Source organism: Cervus elaphus, chromosome 4 (assembly GCF_910594005.1).
Source record: "Cervus elaphus chromosome 4, mCerEla1.1, whole genome shotgun sequence".
Lineage (NCBI taxonomy): Eukaryota > Metazoa > Chordata > Mammalia > Artiodactyla > Cervidae > Cervus > Cervus elaphus.
In genome coordinates, this window is record NC_057818.1 from 56,539,691 (window position 1) to 56,560,015 (window position 20,325).

At 50.9% G+C, this 20,325-nt stretch overlaps 1 protein-coding gene and 1 non-coding gene across 9 annotated transcripts; both read left to right on the forward strand.

Moving 5' to 3' along the window:
* The first annotated feature begins 5 nt into the window (after positions 1 to 5).
* CPT1C (carnitine palmitoyltransferase 1C) lies at positions 6 to 20,177 on the forward strand. Of its 8 annotated transcripts, none has more exons than XM_043899852.1 (20): positions 7 to 255; positions 797 to 872; positions 952 to 1,106; positions 6,268 to 6,407; positions 8,269 to 8,440; positions 8,592 to 8,693; positions 8,789 to 8,926; positions 13,007 to 13,084; positions 13,311 to 13,418; positions 13,498 to 13,582; positions 13,834 to 14,029; positions 14,137 to 14,319; positions 15,069 to 15,174; positions 16,514 to 16,630; positions 17,548 to 17,712; positions 17,964 to 18,098; positions 18,710 to 18,862; positions 19,298 to 19,411; positions 19,522 to 19,614; positions 19,845 to 20,177. In XM_043899852.1, exons 3-20 carry the CDS (start codon positions 966 to 968, stop codon positions 19,956 to 19,958), a joined length of 2,340 nt encoding a protein of 779 aa, XP_043755787.1. In that variant the 5' UTR covers positions 7 to 255; positions 797 to 872; positions 952 to 965; the 3' UTR covers positions 19,959 to 20,177. The 8 variants fall into 8 exon arrangements, with proteins under 8 accessions (XP_043755790.1, XP_043755794.1, XP_043755787.1 ...); XM_043899854.1 differs by having other exon boundaries at positions 797 to 859; XM_043899856.1 differs by lacking the exons at positions 7 to 255; positions 797 to 872 and adding exons at positions 3,304 to 3,416; positions 5,345 to 5,492 and having other exon boundaries at positions 968 to 1,106.
* LOC122692902 lies at positions 7,481 to 7,587 on the forward strand. Its single transcript, XR_006340716.1, has one exon. It is a non-coding gene; the product is annotated as a U6 spliceosomal RNA (small nuclear RNA).
* Positions 20,178 to 20,325: the final 148 nt, after the last annotated feature.

The following is a 20,325-nucleotide window of genomic DNA, read 5'->3' on the forward strand; positions in this document are numbered from 1 at the left end:
GGCGGGGATAAAACCGGGGGCTTGAATACCCTGCGAGGAACCCGAGAGACAGAAATTGGGGTTCCTGGATGTTGGATAGTCGGAGGCGACTGGAGCTCCGGAAGCGCATCAGCCAAGTCGTGGACTCACAGCACTGGGACTGGACATATGCAAGTGGGAGGCTCCAGTCCGGCGCTCTAAATAGGGGGCGGGGGTGTGTGTGCTTGGGCTTGGTCCCCCAAGATCGATCGGCGGACCGACCCCTGACTCAGCGTGGTAAGTGCCGGACTGTAGGGGCGCGAACTCCTGCGGGGGCCGGAGGATTGCGTCTTGGGCTGGGAGTGCGGGCATCTCCATCACTTGTCCTCGACTCTCGCCTCTGCTCTCAGCCTCAGCATCCCCGAGGCATGCGCAGCAGTGTGCTTCCTCCCCCATCCCCTTCAGCCCGGCGCTGGGGGAAGGGACGCTGGGTCACCCCAGAGCGCATGCATTTATAGAGAACCCCCCCCCTCAACTCTCCTCCCCCACCCCACCCCCCCGCCCCGGCTACAAGTCCCCCACCCCCAGTCCTTGCCTCGGAATGGGAAGCGGAAATGAAGTGGACAATGCCAACGTCCGGCAGGTGTTCATTTCAAAATCGGTTTGGGAATAATGTTTTTCCCGAGATCCTGCAACTCACCCTGGACCAGTTTCCCGCCTCGACCCCCAAATCTTGAAAGTCCTTTGGAGGGGGCCACTGTCCCCGCACCACGTTCTCAGAATAACCACAAAAGGGGTTAACGCGAATTATCCGTCCTGCCTTTCTGTGCATTCACAGAGGTCCCCGGTTGAAGTCCCCCCAACACTGGAGTCTACGGCCAGGACCCTCAAGACCCCTCAGGTGTTAGGGAAGGGTGAGCTGGCGTCCTACATTCCTGGGTCTGCGGAGAAGGGGCTGGGGGTCTGGGGAATGACCCTCTGTCCTCCTCCCAGGGCTGTAGCCTGACATGGCTGAAGCTCACCAGGCGGTGGGCTTCCGACCCTCACTGACTTCGGACGCGGGGGAAGTGGAGCTCGGTGCCCCGGTGTTGCAGGAGATCTACCTCTCCGGACTGCGCTCCTGGAAAAGGCATCTCTCCCGTTTCTGGGTGAGAAGGGCGGCTACTTGGTTTCCTTCCGGGAATCCATTTACCTGCTTCCGGGATACGCGAGGCTCCCTTCCGGGCATCCCGGGTGGTCCTGCTTCTGGGAGTTTTCAGGTCCACTTCCAAGACCCCTTAAAGCCAATTCCGGATTCTCTGTGGCTCACGGCTGGGTTCTTCAACCTCACCTAGGAGAACTGCCATTCACCTGTGGTACCCACTTCTTGAACGCCCTTCACACTCTCCTCACACACACCTGCAAACACAACTTCCACCCCAATTTCTAGATCAGTCCCCTTACCTGTGGTGCACCTCTGATCTTTCCCTTTCATCTCCAGGCTCTAAGCGAAATGCTCCCCATTCCGGAACCCCATGGACTGATCAAGGTCTTGGGTAGCCCACACCCCAGTCCTGAAGGCCCCCTTTCCCAAAGCCCTTGCCCACGGCTCTCTGTGCTACCTCCTTGCCCCTGCTGTCAACCCCCATGACCCTTCCGGTATGTGGTGCACCCTCCCTCTGGTTCTGAAATGTGAACCTCCACCCTCTGGATCCCAAACTCCCACTTCTTGCCTTTGCCCTAGAATGCCTTAGGATGCTCACATCCACCTAGAACCCGTGTCAGCCCTGGGGTCCCCAGTTCTAGAAGTCTGGCACCATCTATGGAGTCTTCCTGGAGAAGGAAATGGCAGCTCACTCCAGTATTCTTGCCTGGAGAATCCCATGGACAGAGGAGCCTGGCGGGTTATAGTCCATGGGGTCTCATAGTTGGACATGACTGAAGTGACTTGGCATGGGCTCATGGAGTCTCCCTGCTGGCCACACCCTGTCTGTGAACACAGGTCTTGAATGCTTTTGGGGTTCATCAGGACTGCGTTTGAGTTCTGACTCTGCCACTGACTAGCTGTGTGGCCTTGGGCAAGCGCGTCTCTCTGAACCTCAGTATCTCCACGTGGGAAACAAGAGTGATGGTAGCACCTCCCTTACGGCACAGTTGCAAGGATTAAACAAACTCTCACATGCAAGCCCTGAGACAAGTGCTTGGCCCATGGCAACTGCTGAGGGTTAGTTTTTTTTTGGCTGTACCTTGAGGCATGTGGCCTGGAGAAGGAAATTGCCATCCCCTCCACTAGTCTTGCCTGGAAAATTCCATAGACAGAGGAGACTGGCGGGCTATAATCCATGGGTCGCAAAAAGTTGGACATGATTGAGCACAAGGCATGTGGAACTTCCCTGACCAGGGTTTGAACCCGCACCCCCTGCAGTGGAAGCGAGGAGTCTTAACCTCTGCACCACCAGGGAAGCCCTCTGAGTGTTAGCTTTTGATTATAATATGGTTCTTCATTTGCCAAATATCCATGGAGCATTTGTGAGGGGCCTGGCACCATTTGGGGCACTGGGGACGTGGCAGGGAGCAAGACAGACAGAGTCCTGCCCTCATGGAGAAGATAAGTACTCAAAACATAGAGTATGTCAGATGGTGACATGCTATAGAGGACGATAATGTGGGCAAGGAAGAGGGAGCATGGAGGTGTTAGAATACACCCCGGGGGCAGCCCAGGGTTCTATCTGGAAGCTGGAACCTTTGAGCAGGCTGGATAGCATTTCTATGGCCATATTGGTTGTTAAAACGATTGTTAAAATAGAAATGTATCTGCTCCAGTAAGTAAATAGCCACTAACCCAAACCCCCAGAGAGCCCCTCTCAGCCCTACTTCTGGGAACCCCTGGGCCTCAGGCCAATCCAGCAACTAAACTGTTAACTTGTGGTTAAATACATAAACACACACATGTATACACACATAAATGGGTATTTAAACTAAGATGTAATTATACACAGAAAAACAAGGATTTTTTTAAGTGCATAGTCCTTGAATTTTGTAGTATCTTTGTAACTGGGGTAATACCTATGTAGCCAACTTTCCAAGAAAACAGCACAGCCATCATTCTTGAGTGTTCCTGGGAGCTCTTTTCCTGCCAGTTCCCCTTACCTCACCCTTGCTGCAAGGCAATCACCATTCTGATTTCTATGCTTATAGACGGATTTGAACTGGTGTTGCTATGTTGAAAAATTTTGACTGTAATGCCTGTATTCAAGTCAGCTCTGAAATTCCTTTCTGACTCAAATGTCACTGATGGCCAGCAGCCCCCACCAGACACTCGTGTTAATATAATTGATCATTGTAATAGTGACTCTTTCCTTTCAGCCACAAAGCTGCCTCTCACCCTGATGGTCACCTGGAGTCCTCACATCCTTCCTCTCCAATCAGGGACCCCAGGAACCACCCTGAAGCCGTAGCTCCTGGAACTGGGTCCCAAGGTGAGGGCTCTGCCCTCAGCAACACCAGAGCTGTAATTCCATAGACTCATTGCTAAGCCTAAATTTCTTCACTTAAAAAATGGGAATCTTGACAGTCCCTGCCTTGAGGGACTGTTGTAACCATTAGTTGTCTTAGGAGAAAGTCTTACTCACAGAAGTCACCACTTCAGCATTGCCGTTCTTATCTTACATACCACATAGGTGCTGTGTGACCTCTGGCGTGTTAGTAATTTCTCTGGCCTTCTGCTTCCTCATTTCTAAAACCATACTAGATAGTAATTGATCTCAGGCTCTATACCAAGCAAACCCTTTTAATCTATTGCTCATCTGGCCCTCATTAAGACCTCTTTTTTGGTCATGCTGAGCCACTTGCAGGGTCTTAGTTCCCTAATCAGCTAATCAGAGATTGAACCCTGGCCATGGCAGTCCTAACCACTGGGCCACCAGGGAATTCCCTCATTTAGAGCCTTCTAAGCAGAGACATTACTTTGCCAACAAAGGTCCATCTAGTCAAGGCTATGGTTTTTCCAGTGGTCATGTATGGATGTGAGAGTTGGACTGTGAAGAAAGCTGAGCGCCGAAAAATTGATGCTTTTGAACTGTGGTGTTGGAGAAGACTCTTGAGAGTCCATTGGACTGCAAGGAGATCCAACCAGTCTATCCTAAAGGACATCAGTCCTGAGTGTTCATTGGAAGGACTGATGCTGAAGCTGAAACTCCAATACTTTGGCCACCTGATGGGAAGAGTTGACTCATTGGAAAAGACCCTGATGCTGGGAGGGATTGGATGCAGGAGGAGGAGGGGACGACAGAGGATGAGATGGCTGGATGGCATCACCGACTCGATGGACATGAGTTTGAATAAGCTCTGGGAGTTGGTGATGGTCAGGGAGGTCTGGCATACTGCAATTCATGGGGTCACAAAGAGTCGGACACACCTAAGTGACTGAACTGAACTGAACTGAAGGGAAGCCTGTCATTAGTCCCATTTTATAGATGAGGAAACAGAAACTCAGAGAGATGTTTTCACTTCCCCCGGGTCACACAGCTGCCACGATGCAGAAGTAGAGGCAGACCTGGAAGAATTAGAAGTCTGGCTCTGGAGCCCATGCTGACTCTTCACTATCCTGGGCTGCTTTTCTAGAACATGGTCTCAATACTGATGCCCAAGAGTTGTGAATTACATGCAGTGGGTCACTTGGGCCAAGCATGTGGCTTTGGTATAGGCGGTTCATTGGCAGGAGATTAGAGTATTGCTTGAGATGGTTTCCAAATGGATATGAAATTCTGAGATACAGCAGACTTCAGAGTATGGTACCCTCATCCATCCGGTTTGAGTGATTGACAGTGCCCTCTGGAGCCAGGAGCCCTGGGTTCAAATCATGCCTCCACCACTTCCCGGCTACGTGGCCTGGGACAAGTTCTCCAAACTTCCTGTCTCCTCCATTTCTTCACCCATATGATGGAGAAACGAATAATTACTATCTTACTGAGTGTGACAGGGGGACGAAATGATTTAGTGATGCTCCTGGTACTTGGGAAATGCTATAGAGAAATTTTCTGATATTAGGAAGCCCCTGTTCTATTGCAATCTAGAGCCCCAGATAGAAGCACTGAAAACATCTTTTAAAAAGAAAAACAACAAAAATAACCATGTTTGCCAGTAACCTCCTTCTGCCAAGCCAAAGGGAGATTGTCCAGTAAATAAATCCCCAATGAGAAGAAGATTAGCAACAAAGAGGATATCGTAATATTTAGTGAGCTCCTACAGTGTGCCTGACTCTGAGCTATGCAACTGACCACCCTGTGCCACCCTACCCCGCCCCTAGCCCTCTGCTTCATTTTCTCCATAGCACCTCCTGCCATCTGACTCATCCCACTAAAGCCTGTATTTATGTAGGTGTTGTCTCTATCCCCCATGAGAGCAGGAATCTTGCTGTCTTGTCACTGCTGTTGGACTGCAGTAAGCCTTTGTGGAATGACATTTCCTCATCCAGCCCTCGTGACAGCCCTATGAGCCAAGTACTGTGATTTGGATTGTTCCCATTCCACAGATGAGAAAACTGAGACACAGAGGTAACGTCACGTGCTTGCAGTCACTCAGCTAGGTAGTGACAGAGCAGAGATTTGAGCCCAGAGGGTGGGGACTCCAGAGCCCAAGATCTAAACCATGACCTCTGGGAATTTCCTGGCAGTCTGGTGGTTAGGACTGTGTGCTTCTCTGGAAGACTGCAGGAAGCACAGGTTTGATCCCTGGTCAGGGAACTAAATTCCCGTAAGCCGCATGGTTTTGGGGGAAAAAAAGTTTATACTTGTAAATGGCACCTGGCCTATAGTAAGCACTCATTAAATGTTAATTATCTCTAGTATGCTTCCCTGGGAGTTGGGAGTTTGGTTAGTTACCCAGCAGCTTGTGGGATGTTCCCTAACCAGGGATTGAACCCTGACCATGGCAGTGAAAGTGAGGAATCCTACCAACTTGACCACCAGGGAATCCCAACCCAACCTTTTCATTCATTCCTCATTCATTCCAAGGCCAGCCCCTGAGCTCTGGACCCTGCTGTATACTGGCGATTGTTTTGCCTTTTTGACAGTCTCACCTTCAGGGTCTTGTCTGAGAGTGACCCTTCCTCCAGGGAGCCCTCCCTGACTCCCTCAGCCTGAGCAACCTGCCTTATTCTATCACCATGAGCACTCACTGCATTCTGGTCTGACCTCCTTGGGGGCAGGACCCAGATCTGTCTGTTCCTCACAGCATCTTGGGCATGCATCTCAATGCTGAGTCAACATCTAAGAGTGGTGCTTAGCAGAGCGGATAACTGATTGAATAGGTGACCTTTCCTCTCCACAGAACGACTTTCTCACAGGCGTGTTCCCTGCTAGCCCCCTCAGCTGGCTCTTCCTCTTCAGTGCAATTCAACTTGCCTGCTTCCTCCAGCTGGATCCTTCCTTAGGACTGATGGAGAAGATCAAAGAGTCTCTGCCAGACTGGTGAGGTTCCCCACTTCAACCCAGTAACCTCCTAACCCCTTTCCCTCCACCCAGGACATTTCTATATCAGCATGTGTGCCTGTTAAAGAAAAGTAATCTCCAAGACTTACCTGGGGTCAGATTAATAAAGGTAAAGCATCAAGTAAAGGGAGGTGATTTCCTCTATTGTCTCTGTACATTTTCCATCCTGGCTGCTTCTTGCTAAAGGGAATGTTGGCAAACTAGACAGAGGCCAGGTATGGTTATATATACTAACAGAAGTATGAGTTCTGCTAATCTACAGTTGTGTGGTCTTAGGCAAGAGACCTCACTATTCTTGGTGTCAGGAGCTTCACAGCCCAAACGAACTTTTGGGCCAACCCAATGATTGGTTTTAAGGTGGTTGGAGGAATTAAACAAAATCATGAATGTGGAATATTCAGTACAGTACTAAGAGGTTATGAAATGGGAGTAGTTGAATGATTATTGCTGTTTGGAAACCAGATATGGGTGAAGTTGCAGGTTCTAAGTCTTATATTAGTCCTCCTGGGGGAAAAGGTTCAAACTTTGTACAGACAGCCTGAAAGGGCAGATCTAGGATCGGAAGTAGAAATTTCCAGGAAGGCTGCTGCTGCTGCTGCTAAGTCACTTCAGTCGTGTCCGACTCTGTGCAACCCCATAGACAGCAACCCACCAGGCTCCCCAGTCCCTGGGATTCTCCAGGCAAGAACACTGGAGTGGGTTGCCATTTCCTTCTCCAATGCATGAAAGTGAAAAGTGAAAGTGAAGTCGCTCAGTCATGTCCGACTCTTAGCGACCCCATGGACTGCAGCCTACCAGGCTCCTCCGTCCATGGGATTTTCCAGGCAAGAGTACTGGAGTGGGGTGCCATTGCCTTCTCCACCAGGAAGGATAGATTTACCTAATCTAAAGAGGGTAAGTGACTCCCTTCAAGTGCTCCAGGAGGGATTTGCTCACAGTCTGTCCTATTGCAACTTTGCAAACATGTTGACTTACTGTATCTTTAGACCAGCCATCCCTAAACTTGAGTTTGTATTAGAGTTATCTGGGAGGCTTGTTAAAACACTGATTGCGTGCTCGCTTCGGCAGCACATATACTAGAATTGGAACGATACAGAGAAGATTAGCATGGCCCCTGCGCAAGGATGACACGCAAATTCGTGAAGCGTTCCATATTTAAAAAAAAAGAAAAAGAAAAAAAAAAAAAAAACCACTGATTGCTGGGCCTGGGGCCCAGGAATTTGTATTTCTGACAAGCTCCCAGATGGTGCTGATGCTACTGGGCCAAGGGCCACACATGGAGAACCTCTGCCTCAGGGTGTAATTTGATATCTGGTATACTGAAAGTCACTCAGTCTGCCAGACTCTTTGCGATCCCATGGACTATACAGTCCATGGAATTGTCCAGGCCAGAATACTGGAGTGGGTAGCCTTTCCCTTCTCCAGGGGATTTTCCCAACCCAGGAATCGAACCAGGGTCTCCTACATTGCAGATGGGTTCTTTACCAACTGAGCTATCAGGGAAGCCTGGTATCTGGTATATTTCAATAGAAATACCAGCTCACACTTATTAAGTTCCTGCCCATTTGCATGGGATGTGATTTTAGAAACTTGGTGTCTCCATATTCCTGAGGGGAGATGCTGGGCGCACCAAGAGAGAGAATCACACCTCTAGCACTTCACCAATGAGGAAACTGAACTTTTTCTGACCGACTCTAATTCTATGGGATATGCCTCCAACAGCCAAAAGATCAGAGTCAGAGAGTGTTAGGAACAGCAGTTGCTGGGTAAGGCTGGAGGGGAGGGATGTTCTGAGGCCAGGAGATGCTGGCCTAGTCTCTTTTTCTCTACTCGCCCCCAGGGGTGGACAGCATCACAGGCTGCGGGGGGTCCTGGCGGCCGCCCTGTTTGCGTCCTGTCTTTGGGGAGCTCTGATCTTCACCCTTCATGTGGCCCTGAGGCTACTTCTGTCCTACCACGGCTGGCTCCTTGAACCCCACGGAGGCATGTCCTCGCCCACCAAGACCTGGCTGGTATGGGAGAGGCAGAACCCTTGATCAAGCCCCCTCTGCCCTGTTCTCTCCGTGGAGTGCCACCCTCGCCGCGCCCCCACCCCACCCCAGCACCTTGGCCCCGGGCTGCAGTGAGGCGTTTAATGAACCACTAATTCCTGCTCTGCGCCAGGCCCTGGTGCGCATCTTCTCTGGCCGCCATCCAATGCTCTTCAGTTACCAGCGCTCTCTGCCGCGCCAGCCTGTGCCCTCCGTGCAGGACACCGTGCGCAAGGTGGGCCAGGTACCCCAGGATGGGGAGGGAGGCTGCCGAGCAGGGAGGGGAGGGGGGTCTATGCCACTTGCCCTCTTCCCCTCCTTGCCCCTCAGTATCTGGAGTCTGTCCGACCCGTCCTCTCCGACGAGGACTTCGACTGGACCGCGGGCCTAGCGCAGGAGTTCCTGAAGCTGCAGGCGTCACTGCTGCAGTGGTACTTGCAGCTCAAGTCCTGGTGGGCGTCCAATTACGTGAGTACCGCATCCAGTAGGCGAAGCTTTTGAAGCGGCTCTCCTAACCCTGCGAGTTCCACGCCCCGCCCCACGCCCCGCCCCACGCCCCGCCCACAATCCCAGGCCCGGCGGCGATTGGCGCTTCACTCCAGATGTGAGGCCATTGAGTCCCGCCCCCAAGGTCCAATAGTTTAAACCTAGCCCAAGATGCTCCAGTATTCTGAGCTCCTCTCACCTCTGCAATATTCTGAACCCCGTCCATCCTGTGCTAACATTCTAGGCCCCATCCCCCACGCTCCCAAGTTCGGAGACTGGGTCTTCAATGATATAGCTCCGCCTCCGGGACCCGCCCACATCTAGAACTCCGCCCCCAGCCCGCTAGTATTTAAATCAGAAATCCGGGCCCCTTCCAACATTTCAGTCCCTCAGCTGGTTTCTCAAGAGTCTAAGCCCTTCCCCTGGAATAGGTATTTTCCTCTCCCTTCTGTGCGCACAGACGCCTACCCTAAACGTACTTGCATCAGATTTCAGGAGCTAGGGTCCTAGCACGCACTCTGAGTTAAACTCCTTAAGAATCTGAGGCATAGATTGCCTCAGGCAGCCAATTGCCCTGTAAGCGGCTTCCAGGCCTCCCATTCTGTAGGAAGCCATAAATAGCCGCCAGGCAGCATGTGATGCACAGAAGGCAATGGCACTCCAGTCCAATTCTCTTGCCTGGAAAATCCCATGGACGGAGGAGCCTGGTAGGCTGCAGTCCATGGGGTCGCTAAGAGTCGGACACGACTGAGAGACTTCCCTTTCACTTTTCACCTTCATGCATTGGAGAAGGAAATGGCAACCCACTCCAGTGTTCCTGCCTGGAGAATCCCAGGGACTGGGGAGCCTGGTGGGTTGCTGTCTATGGGGTGGCACAGAGTCGGACACGACTGAAGTGACTTAGCAGCAGCAGCAGCAGCAGCATATGATGAGCTGGAGGTAGTGAAGAAGAAATAGATGTTATTATTTTTTTTAGGTTCCACATATAAGTGATATCATATATTGGTCTTTGTCTGACTAACTTTACTTAGTATGATAATCTCCATCACTGACTCGATGGACATGAGTTTGAGCAAGCCCCGGGAGTTGGTGATGGACGGGGAAGCCTGGCATGCTGCAGTGCATGGGGTCATAAAGAGTCGGATACGACTGAGTGACTGAACTAATGTTGCTGCAGATAGCAGTATTTCATCCTTTTCAATGCAAGCCTTAGTTTTAGATTTTTTTTTTTCTTCATGTTTTTGGATTAGATTCCACTCTTAAAGTATATGTATATAAAAACACTTAAATAACATAATAATTATATAATGCATAAATAATATACATGTATAATTATATAAATATATATATACACACCATATGTATATTTAATTGATATATTTCATTATACTTGTAAGGCACTGTCAGTTGTAACATGCACCATTATGGACAAGAAAGGAAAAAGAATTAAGTCTAACACATTGCTTTCTTATCACTTATACAGGTCAATCCTCATTATTCACACATTTTGTATTTGAGATTCTTCTACTTATATTTGAACCCCTAATCAGTACACATGGCACTTTCGTGATCATTCGGAGAGTTGTGCAAGGTGGAAAAATTTGGACTTGGCTTGAAGTGCACATTCCTAGCTGAGGTGAAACAAGAGTGGAAGGAACCTGACCCTGTGTTTCCCTTTGGAAAAATGGCTCAGTGTTGGCTAATCAGCGTTCACTGCCACTTTATAGGACATAACGACCTTGAGTAACAAGAATCAGGTGTATATTAAAAAGAACTCACTTAGGGTCATTCCTAGTGATCCAGTGGTTATAGAATCTGCCTTCCAATGCAGAGGACACTGGTTCAGTCCCTGGTTGGAGGAATGAAGATCCTGCATGCAGCAATTAAGACCCAATGCAGAGACATCACTTGCATATACTGTTGCATCACGTGGATATAATGTTACAATATTATACGTATAGTAAAATACACAAGTCTTACATGTACAGCTTAATTAAGTTCTATGTATGTATATAACCAGATAACCCCTACTTAGATCAAGGTATAGAACTTTTCTACCATTTGCTGGAAACTTCTGGATTTTTCCACAATATGTTGCCTATTCTCAGGGAATGACAACTACATCCTGCCTGGTCTAAGTTTAAGGAAGTGTACGATACCATCAACTTAAAAGATCCTGAATGCTTCAAGGAAGACCAGAGATCCTGTGGGCTAAACTAAGACCCAGTGCAGCCAAATAAATAAATATATATATATATATATATATATTAAAAACATTTAATGAAAAGAAAATATCTAGAAGACACTAAAAATCTCTGACCACCTCCCTTTAATTCTTGTCCCTCCCACCATTGCCTGTGAGAAACACTTTGGTCAAAGTCTTTTCTGAGTGTATGTATATATATATTGATACCCAGGGAAATACAGATATTCTTTAAGTATATATATTTTATTTATAATATATAATTTTAACATGTATTATAATATAACATGTTATATATCATATTACATGTTTGATATAGTATATAAACACACATAGCATGAATATCATACATAATTTTAATTATGATTCAAATGTACATAATATAAGATTTGCCATTGTAACTATTTTCCAGTGTACAACTCAGTAGTACTAAGTATAGTCACAATGTTGTGACCCCATGAACTGTAGCCCACCAGGCTTCTCTGTCCATGGGATTCTCCAGATAAGAATACTGGAGCGGGCTGCCATTCCCTTCTCCAGGTATCTTCCCAACCCAGGGATAGAACCCAGGTTTCCTGCATTGCAGGCAGATTCTTTACCGTCTGAGCCATCAGGGAAGCTGGTATATAAATACACATAACATAAATATCATATATAATTTTAATTGTGATTCAAATGTGCATAATATAAAATTTGCCATTGTAACCATTTTCCAGTGTAGAATTCAGTGATACTCCTAAGTATAGTCACAGTGTTGTATAACCATAACTACTATTTATCTCTAGAACTTTTTTTTATCATCTCAAACAGAAACTCTCTGTGCCCGTAGGCAAAACATTCCTATCCCAAGGACTTCCCCGGTGGTCCAGTGGCTAAGACTCCATGATCCCAATGCAGGGGGCCTGGGTTTGATTCCTGGTGAGAGAACTAGATCCCACATGCCATAACTAAGACTCAGCACAGCCAAATAAATAATTAAAATAAATATTTTTTTAATACTTATTTACTTCTTAGGCTGTGTCCGTCTTAGTTGTGGCATGTGGGTTCTTCTGTTGCGGCATGTAGCTTTCTCTCTAGTTGTGGCCCGTGGCCTCAGTAGTAGTGGTGCACAGGCTTAGTTGCCCCGAGGCATGTGGGATCTTAGTTCCCCGATCAGGGATCGAACCCACATCCCCTGCATCGCAAGGCTGATTCTCAACCACTGGACCACGAGGGGAGTCCCTAAATATTTTTTTAAAATTCCCATCCCCATTCTCTGAAGCCCCGGGTAACCTCTATTCTACTTTCTGTCTCTATGAATTGGCTTATTTTAGATTTTTCCTAGACATGAAATCATACGCTATTAGTCCTTTTGTGTCTGACTCATTTCACTTAGCATGTGCTCAGGGGTCATCTGTATTGTCACTATGCAGAATTAGAACTTCATTCCTTTTTATATTAACATTCTGTTGTATAGATAGACCACACTGTCTGTTCTTCCACTTGGTGGACAGGTTGGGTCTTAGTAGAATTTTCTTTTTTAATAAAATGGGATCATTTCACATGTCGTGTTGTGTGCCTAGCCTTTTTCACTGTGCAGCCTTTCTTGGTGCCCAGTCTCTGTCAGTAGTATAGCTGTAACTTGTTCTTTTTAAACAGCTGTTATTCCATAACATGAGGGTAGCACGGTTTAGCTAACTGACCCCCCATGGATCGACACCTAGGTTATTGGTAGTTACCTATCTTGATGCCTGCTTCATTGAGCTCCACGCTCCCCATTTGACATGGCAAAGTCTGGAGGGACCACCCCCCTCCCCCATTTTCCCCTCACCCTTGACCCCAGCCACTCCAGCTGTGTGTCTCTCCTGCCCCACTCCCAGGTCAGTGACTGGTGGGAAGAATTCGTGTACCTGCGCTCCCGGAACTCACTGATGGTGAACAGCAACTATTACATGATGGTGAGAAGGGGAGACGGAGGTTAGGAAGTGGGCAAGGGATGGGGTTCATAGTTCCCCCGGTCTAGGGTCCGGGTGTCTGGCTAGAATGTGGGGTTTAGGGTCAGTGACCCCAATCACACTCTGGAATTCACCATCCCGCCTGTTGGGATCAAGACGTGTGTTTGAGGTCAGTGCCTCCATCCTGCGCAGACCTGACCGCAGGCGTTTTGCCTGGCCTGGCCCGCAGGACTTCCTGTACGTCACGCCCACTCCCGTGCAGGCGGCGCGCGCGGGCAACGCCGTCCACGCCCTCCTTCTGTACCGCCACCGCCTGGACCGCCAGGAGCTCCTGCCAGTAAGAGGGCTGCCCCCGCCGGCTGGGGACGGAGGCTGTGGTCCTGGGAGGCAGGTCACGAGCCCGTGATCTCCTGCAGACTTTGCTGATGGGGATGCGACCCTTGTGCTCCGCCCAGTACGAGAAGATATTCAACACCACGCGAATTCCCGGGGTCCACAGAGGTGAGCCCCCTCTACCCTCTCGTTGATAGAAGTAGAACAGTATAGTGGCTAAGAGCACGCTCTCTGGAACCAGCCTGCCGGGATTCGAATCCCAGCTCCGTAACTCCCAAGCTGTGTGACCTTGGGCAAGTTATTACCCTGTCTGAGCTTGAGTGTCCTCTTCGCTCAAATGGGAGGATAACGGTACCCGCAAGCCACTTGGCAAGTGGCTAACAAAGGTCCTTATTCTTACAACGTATCCCCCCCCCCAGATCACATCCGCCACCTCCGTGACAGCCGACATGTGGCCGTCTTCCACCGGGGCCGGTTCTTCCGCGTGGGGACCCACTCGCAAAGCCGCCTGCTTTCCCCGCGGGCCCTGGAGCAGCAGTTTCAACGAATCCTGGACGACCCCTCTCCCGCCTGCCCCCACGAGGAGCATCTGGCGGCCTTGACCGCTGCTCCGAGGTGAGGGTCAGAGGTCTGGGGGCCCGAGGCCCCGCCAGAATCTTGAGGTCGAGGGCCTGGAGGAGGCTGGGCAGCGGGGAGGGGGGACTCAGTCACTCCTCTGGCAGGGACACGTGGGCCCAGGTGCGGAGGTCTCTGAAGACGCAGGCCCAAGAGGCCCTGGAAGCCGTCGAAGGGGCCGCTTTCTTTGTATCACTCGACTCGGAGCCCGCGGGGCTCACCAGGGAGGACCCCGCAGCTTCCTTAGATGCCTACGCACACGCCCTGCTGGCCGGCCGGGGCCATGACCGGTGAGTCAGCCCGCAGATCTGGCCCCCACCCGACCTGCGACCCCAGACCCAATGCAGTGAGACCTGGGGACCTCTGAGGCCGTTAACCCCTAGACCTGGCACCCCAGATCCAGAACTGCAGATTTCAGGACCGCCAAACTTCTGACCTGGATTCTCAGACCTTGAGAAACTCTAGACCCAGACTCCAGACTCAGAATTGCAGACCCAGGGACCCCAGATCTGAGGATTAATAGGTGCCAAACCTAGGGCCCAGGGAATCTGCCAGCCAGACCCTAAGCCTGGGGACCTCAGGCTCAGAACTGCAGACCATAGAATCCTGAGCCCTTAATGCAGGTGTCCCAAATTCAGGACCTCAGCCCTGGGACCCCCGACCTAGAGATTCTCAGATAAATTCTTAGATGCCCACCAGGCACCACTCTGATTTCTGAGGCCCCTGGGAGAAGTTCCCTAAGCTCTCAGCACCTGTAAACGCTGAACATTTTTTAAATTTTTTTCTGAATTTTTTTTTGAACTTTAAAAAAACATATTCTCTCAAAACCCCTGAACCCTGTGATCCTGAGATACATTTCAGAGACAATCAGAACCCCCTTCTAGAGACCCCTATCTTCTTATGGATCCCCACACCAGGCCCCCAGCCCTGATTCCTAGATCTCCCAACCGAAACCCACTCAGTTCCCACAGAGAGTCCCCCGACTTCCCTCCTGGCCTCTTTGACTCTTTGGTGACCGTGCTGAACTCTCTCCTGGCAGCTGGTTTGACAAATCCTTCTCCCTAATCGTCTTCTCCAATGGAAAGCTGGGCCTCAGCGTGGAGCACTCGTGGGCTGACTGCCCCATCTCAGGACACATGTGGGAGGTAGGGCAAGCCAGCTGGCCCTCCACCCTGGGGACCACCACCCTCACCCCACCATTTCCAAAGACCTTCCTCTCCAGTGCCTTAAGGTTAGAGGGAAAATGGAGACTCAGAGAGAGGCAGACACCAGACCAGGCTGACCCAATAAAGAAGGGTATCTAGGATTGAAAATGGAAAGTGTTAGTTGCTCAGTCTTTGTGACCCCATGGACTGTAGCCAGGCTCCTCTGTCCATGGAATTCTCCAGGCAAGAATACTGCAGTGGGTTGCCATTCCCTTCTTCAGGGCATCTTCCTGATCCAGGAATTGAACCCTGGTTTCCTGCATTGCAGGCGAATTCTTTACCATCTGAGCCACCTGGGAAATACATCTAGGATTATGACTTTTTTTTTTTTTTTTTTTTTTTGCTGTGCTGCTCCATTTGCAGAATCTCAGTTGCCTGACCAGGGAAGGAACCCAGGCTCCCACAGTGAAAGAGTCGAGTCCTAACCATTGAACTTCCAGGGAACTCCCTTTGACCTTTCTTTGACAAACAGGCATTTGGGACTCAGAAAAGGGAACTGATTTGCCCAGAGTCACAGAGTCAGAAGTTGTTGAGTGAGAATAAAAATCCAGGATGTTCGGAGACCAGAGTGAGGGCTTCCAACCATATCACCCTGAGTCAGCAACCATCCTCTGGCTCTGGGTTGCTGTGTGACCTTGGGCAAATTACTCCCCTTCTCTGAGCCTCCGTTTCTGCCTCATCAAGTGAAAGGGTTGTGTTTTCTTTCATCTTTAAGCTCCTGTCCAGTCCTGAGACCCTTAGCCTCTCTCTTTTCTCTATTTCATTTAGTCCTTAAACCATTGGGGGTGATGTCTACATCCCACTGGGTTCTGAGTCTTCTGTAGTGTTGCATGAGGGGTTAGCTGGGGCCCAGGGTGAGGATCAGGCATGTATGAGAGGAAGGAGGGCTGATTCTAGATCTTGAGAGCAGCCTCAGGTAAGCACTGATTCCTCTGTGCCTGCTTCTTATTTTAAAAATGGGATTTTTTTTTTTTTTTTGCTTTTGATTGTGTTGGTAAATGACACTCTCATTTCAGTTTAACCTCAGACCCTTCCTGTCATCTATCATCTCTGCATATCATACTTTGAACCAGTCAGAAGTACAAGGGCAGTAAGCACCAACTGAGTATTAGTATTAGTCTTGCTTTCAATGCCTGTGACCCCAAGATCCCACCTGTGACCATCCAGAGGTTTCTGTTTCTCAGAGACTGAGGGGACTTAAGAAAAGGGGGGCCTGGTTCAATGCCCCTTGCTTGGTCCAGAGGGAGGAAGGACTCTGACAGTTTCTGTTTGCACACAGTTCACTCTGGCCACAGAATGCTTCCAGCTGGGCTACTCGGCAGATGGTCACTGCAAGGGGCACCCTGACCCCTCGCTGCCCCAGCCCCAGAGGCTGCACTGGGACCTTCCAGACAAGGTGAGGCCAGGTTTCTAGGTTCCTCTTCCACATCCCCAAATTCCTGGGTTTGCCTCTCATCTCATCTCCACCCCCAGTCTCAAGCAAAAAATCAATCCCATCCCTAAGCCCAGTTCCAAACCCATACCCCAAATCAAGCCAAACCCAAACCCCAATCCTGTCTCCAATCTAACCCCATCCCAACCACATCCTCTATTCTAACCCTAACCCCAAACTAACCCTCTTTCCACCACCCCTGCTCAACCCCAATCCCCACACCATCCCCAACCTCAATTTAGTTCTATCCCAACTCAGACCCAACCTTGTCTCCATCCCAAACTCATATCCACATCCATCCCCAGCACCATTCTTTTTTGATTTATTCATTCATTCGGCTGTGCCAGGTCTTAGTTTGATCTTGCGGGGTCTTTTTGGCATGTGGGATCTTTTCACTGGGGCATGCGGGATCTAGTTCCTTGTTCCTGGCCCCCTGCATTGGGATCACGGAGTCTTAGCCACTGGACTACCAGGAAAGTCTCCCCATCACCATTCTTAAATTCAATCCCATCCTCAACCCTAATCCCATCCCATGCATCCTAAGTGGCCTCAGTCATGTCCAACTCTTTGCGACCCCATGGACTGTAGCCCGCCAGGCTCCTCTGTCCATGGGATTCTCCAAGCAAGAAGACTGCATTGGGTTACCATGCCCTCCTCAACCCCATCCCATACCCAACCCCCATTCATATCCCATCCTATACCCAATCCCAACCCCATTCCCAACCCTAATTCAGTCCTCATTCCCAGCTCCATTCCCTGTCCGTCCCATCCCTGTCCCCAAACCTCAGTCCCATCCTGACCTTCACTGCCAGTGCCAGCCCCAACTCTAACCTCCTCCTGTCTGTAACCCCAGCCACTCCTCCTCCCTCCTTCTTTGGCAGATCCATCTATCCATCTCTCTAGCCCTGAGGGCAGCCAAGACCTTGTCTGGAAACATAGACTGCCACGTCTTCCCCTTCTCCCACTTCGGCAAGAGTTTCATCAAACGCTGCCATCTCTCTTCAGATAGCTTCATCCAGACCGCCTTGCAGCTGGCCCACTTCCGGGTCAGTTGGGTTCCTAACCCTAGCCTCCCTCTCAGAACCTCAGTTCCCTTGGGGGCCCAAGACCCATATCGTCGAGCTCTTTCATGACTTCTTGGTGGTGGGTCTGCCATCTTGATTAAGGGCTCCATCCAGCCCTCTCCCAACTGTATGTTCCTGGGCGGAAGGAGGCAGGAGGTCCACACAGAGGTGGATCAGGCCTGTGAAGGCTTCCAGAGCCTAGCTGACAGGCGCGTCTCCTCCTTGTCCCCCAGGACAGGGGTCAATTCTGCCTGACTTATGAATCCACCATGACTCGCTTGTTCCTGGAAGGTCGCACAGAGACGGTGCGTTCTTGCACAAGGGAGGCCTGCAACTTTGTGAGAGCCATGGAGGACAAAGAGAAGACAGTGGGTGTGGGCCTCATTTGAGGCTTCGGTCATTTCCACCTTCTCATTCATACATTTACAAACATTTAAGGAGCACCTTCTGAGGTCCAAGCTCTGTGATGAGACAGGGGAGGAACAAGCCGAGTCTCTGACCTCAAGGAGCTTGCTGATGGGGGCAGAGAGAGGTAGTTCAGCATAGTGTACTACATGCTTTAATGGGGATCACACAGAGGGCACGAATGGGCACCCCTGTTTCCAAAGTGTAGGTCTCTTTATTTAACCTCTGTGTGACCTTGTAACTTTCATTTGTACCATTCCTCATGTTCCCTACATAATCTCTCTGCTCAGAACCTCGCAGGCACCTCTGTTTCCTCTCCCCCTACTTGTTTTGAGGCTCAGTGAAGGGAGTTTGGGCCCTAGATACCTGGGAACCCACCTGATTCTGCCTTGCTGTGTGACCCTGGGCAGGTGACTTCCCCTCTCTGTGCCTGTTTCCCTGCTGCGAAGTGGAGTTGATACCTCTGCCTTGCGGGGAAGTTGCAAGCTGGGTTGAGGCCGGGGGTGTGACAGGCCCCAGCAGTAAGCCCACTTCCTGTCTTTCCATGACCTGTGACCTCCCCGGGGGGCCCCAGGACGCACAGTGCCTCGCCCTGTTCCGCCTGGCGGTGGATAAGCACCAAGCTCTGCTGAAGGCAGCGATGAGCGGACAGGGGGTCGACCGCCACCTCTTTGCTCTCTACATCGTGTCCCAGTTCCTCCATCTGCAGTCTCCATTCCTGGACCAGGTTGGGAGGAGGGAAAGGGTTAAAGAAGAGAAGGGAGGCACTTCAGGGCAAGGACGGTGATGTTGGAAAAAGGAGGTATCAGCAGAGGAGAGAGCTAGGGAGGCCAGGCAAGAGAGAAAGGGAAGGAGTGGAGAGGGAAGAGGGGCCTAGAGAAGGGGGCACGGTTATGGAAAGGATGTGACGGGCGTGGTCAGGGTGGAGGGGCGGGGCCAGTGGGAGAAGAATGTGGTCTAGAAGACCGCAGGGTCAGGAGTTGAAAGGGAGGGGGCGTGGTTAGGGGCGGGGACACGGGGAGAGGGCGTGGTCTAGAGGGAAAAGAGCGCAGGGTGACGTCAGGAAGGGGCGGGGCAGAGTGGCACACCTTGAAGGGAAATTGGCAGTTCAAGCCGCGGTGGCTTGTCTTTAGCGCACACGGGACTGACTCCTGTCCCTCAGGTTCACTCAGAGCAGTGGCAGCTGGCCACCAGCCAGATTCCTGTTCAGCAAATTCACCTGTTCGACGTTCACAATTACCCCGACTATGTCTCCCCTGGTGGTGGATTCGGGCCTGTGAGTGGAACTGGGCCCTGAGGGAGGAGGGGGTGGGGGGTCCGCCCTCCCGCCTTGGCAGGGGGATGGGACCTGGGGCTGTGTTGTTCCTGTCACTTGCTCCTCTGCAGGCCGATGACCACGGTTATGGCGTGTCCTACATGTTCATGGGCGATGACGTGATCACCTTCCACATCTCGAGCAAAAAATCAAGCACAAGAACGGTGAGGCTAACCCACCCCGGCCCCTCCTCCCTCGGGACTCCCACCTCCCTCCTCCCCTGCAGCTCAGGATTCCAGACTCCCAGCTCGCCACCTGCCCACGATCCCGGAGTCCCAGTGCTCAAACCCCGCAGCCCTCAGGCCCAGGGGCAGGGACCCCAGCCCTCTTGCTTCTCAGCCTCTGGGAGCCCCTCTCCCAGCTTCTCTTGCACGTGACACATCTCTCCTTCCAGGACTCCCACCGGCTGGGCCAGCGCATCCAGGACGCCTTGTTGCATGTGGCCACCCTCTTCCCGGAGGGGCACCATCTTAAGCGCAGGGGGTTAGGGGAGGAGGACTCGGGTTAGGGGAGGAGGACTCGGAGCACAGCTGTGGTTCTCTCCCCTGCCTTACCAGGGGCTCCAGGGCCCTCACAACAGCCACTAACTTTTGACGCCTTCCAGAGGGGAGCTGGTCTCCCCAGGAACTAGGGGGAAGGTCTCTGCGGCTGGGCTGGTGCAGGACAGAGGCAGCCTGTCTGGGTTTGGAAATCCCACATCCTGACTAATAAAAATGTGTGAGCTGGGGGTGTGATGTCCGCTGTGCTCTTGGGCTGGGCAGGGGTGGGTGAGGTGAGGGTCAGGGTGGAGGAAGAGAAAAGTTCCCATCCATCCCCAGGCTCCGCCATGAATTCCCAGTTACAGTCACCATGTCAGCTATAACCCTGGCACCTGC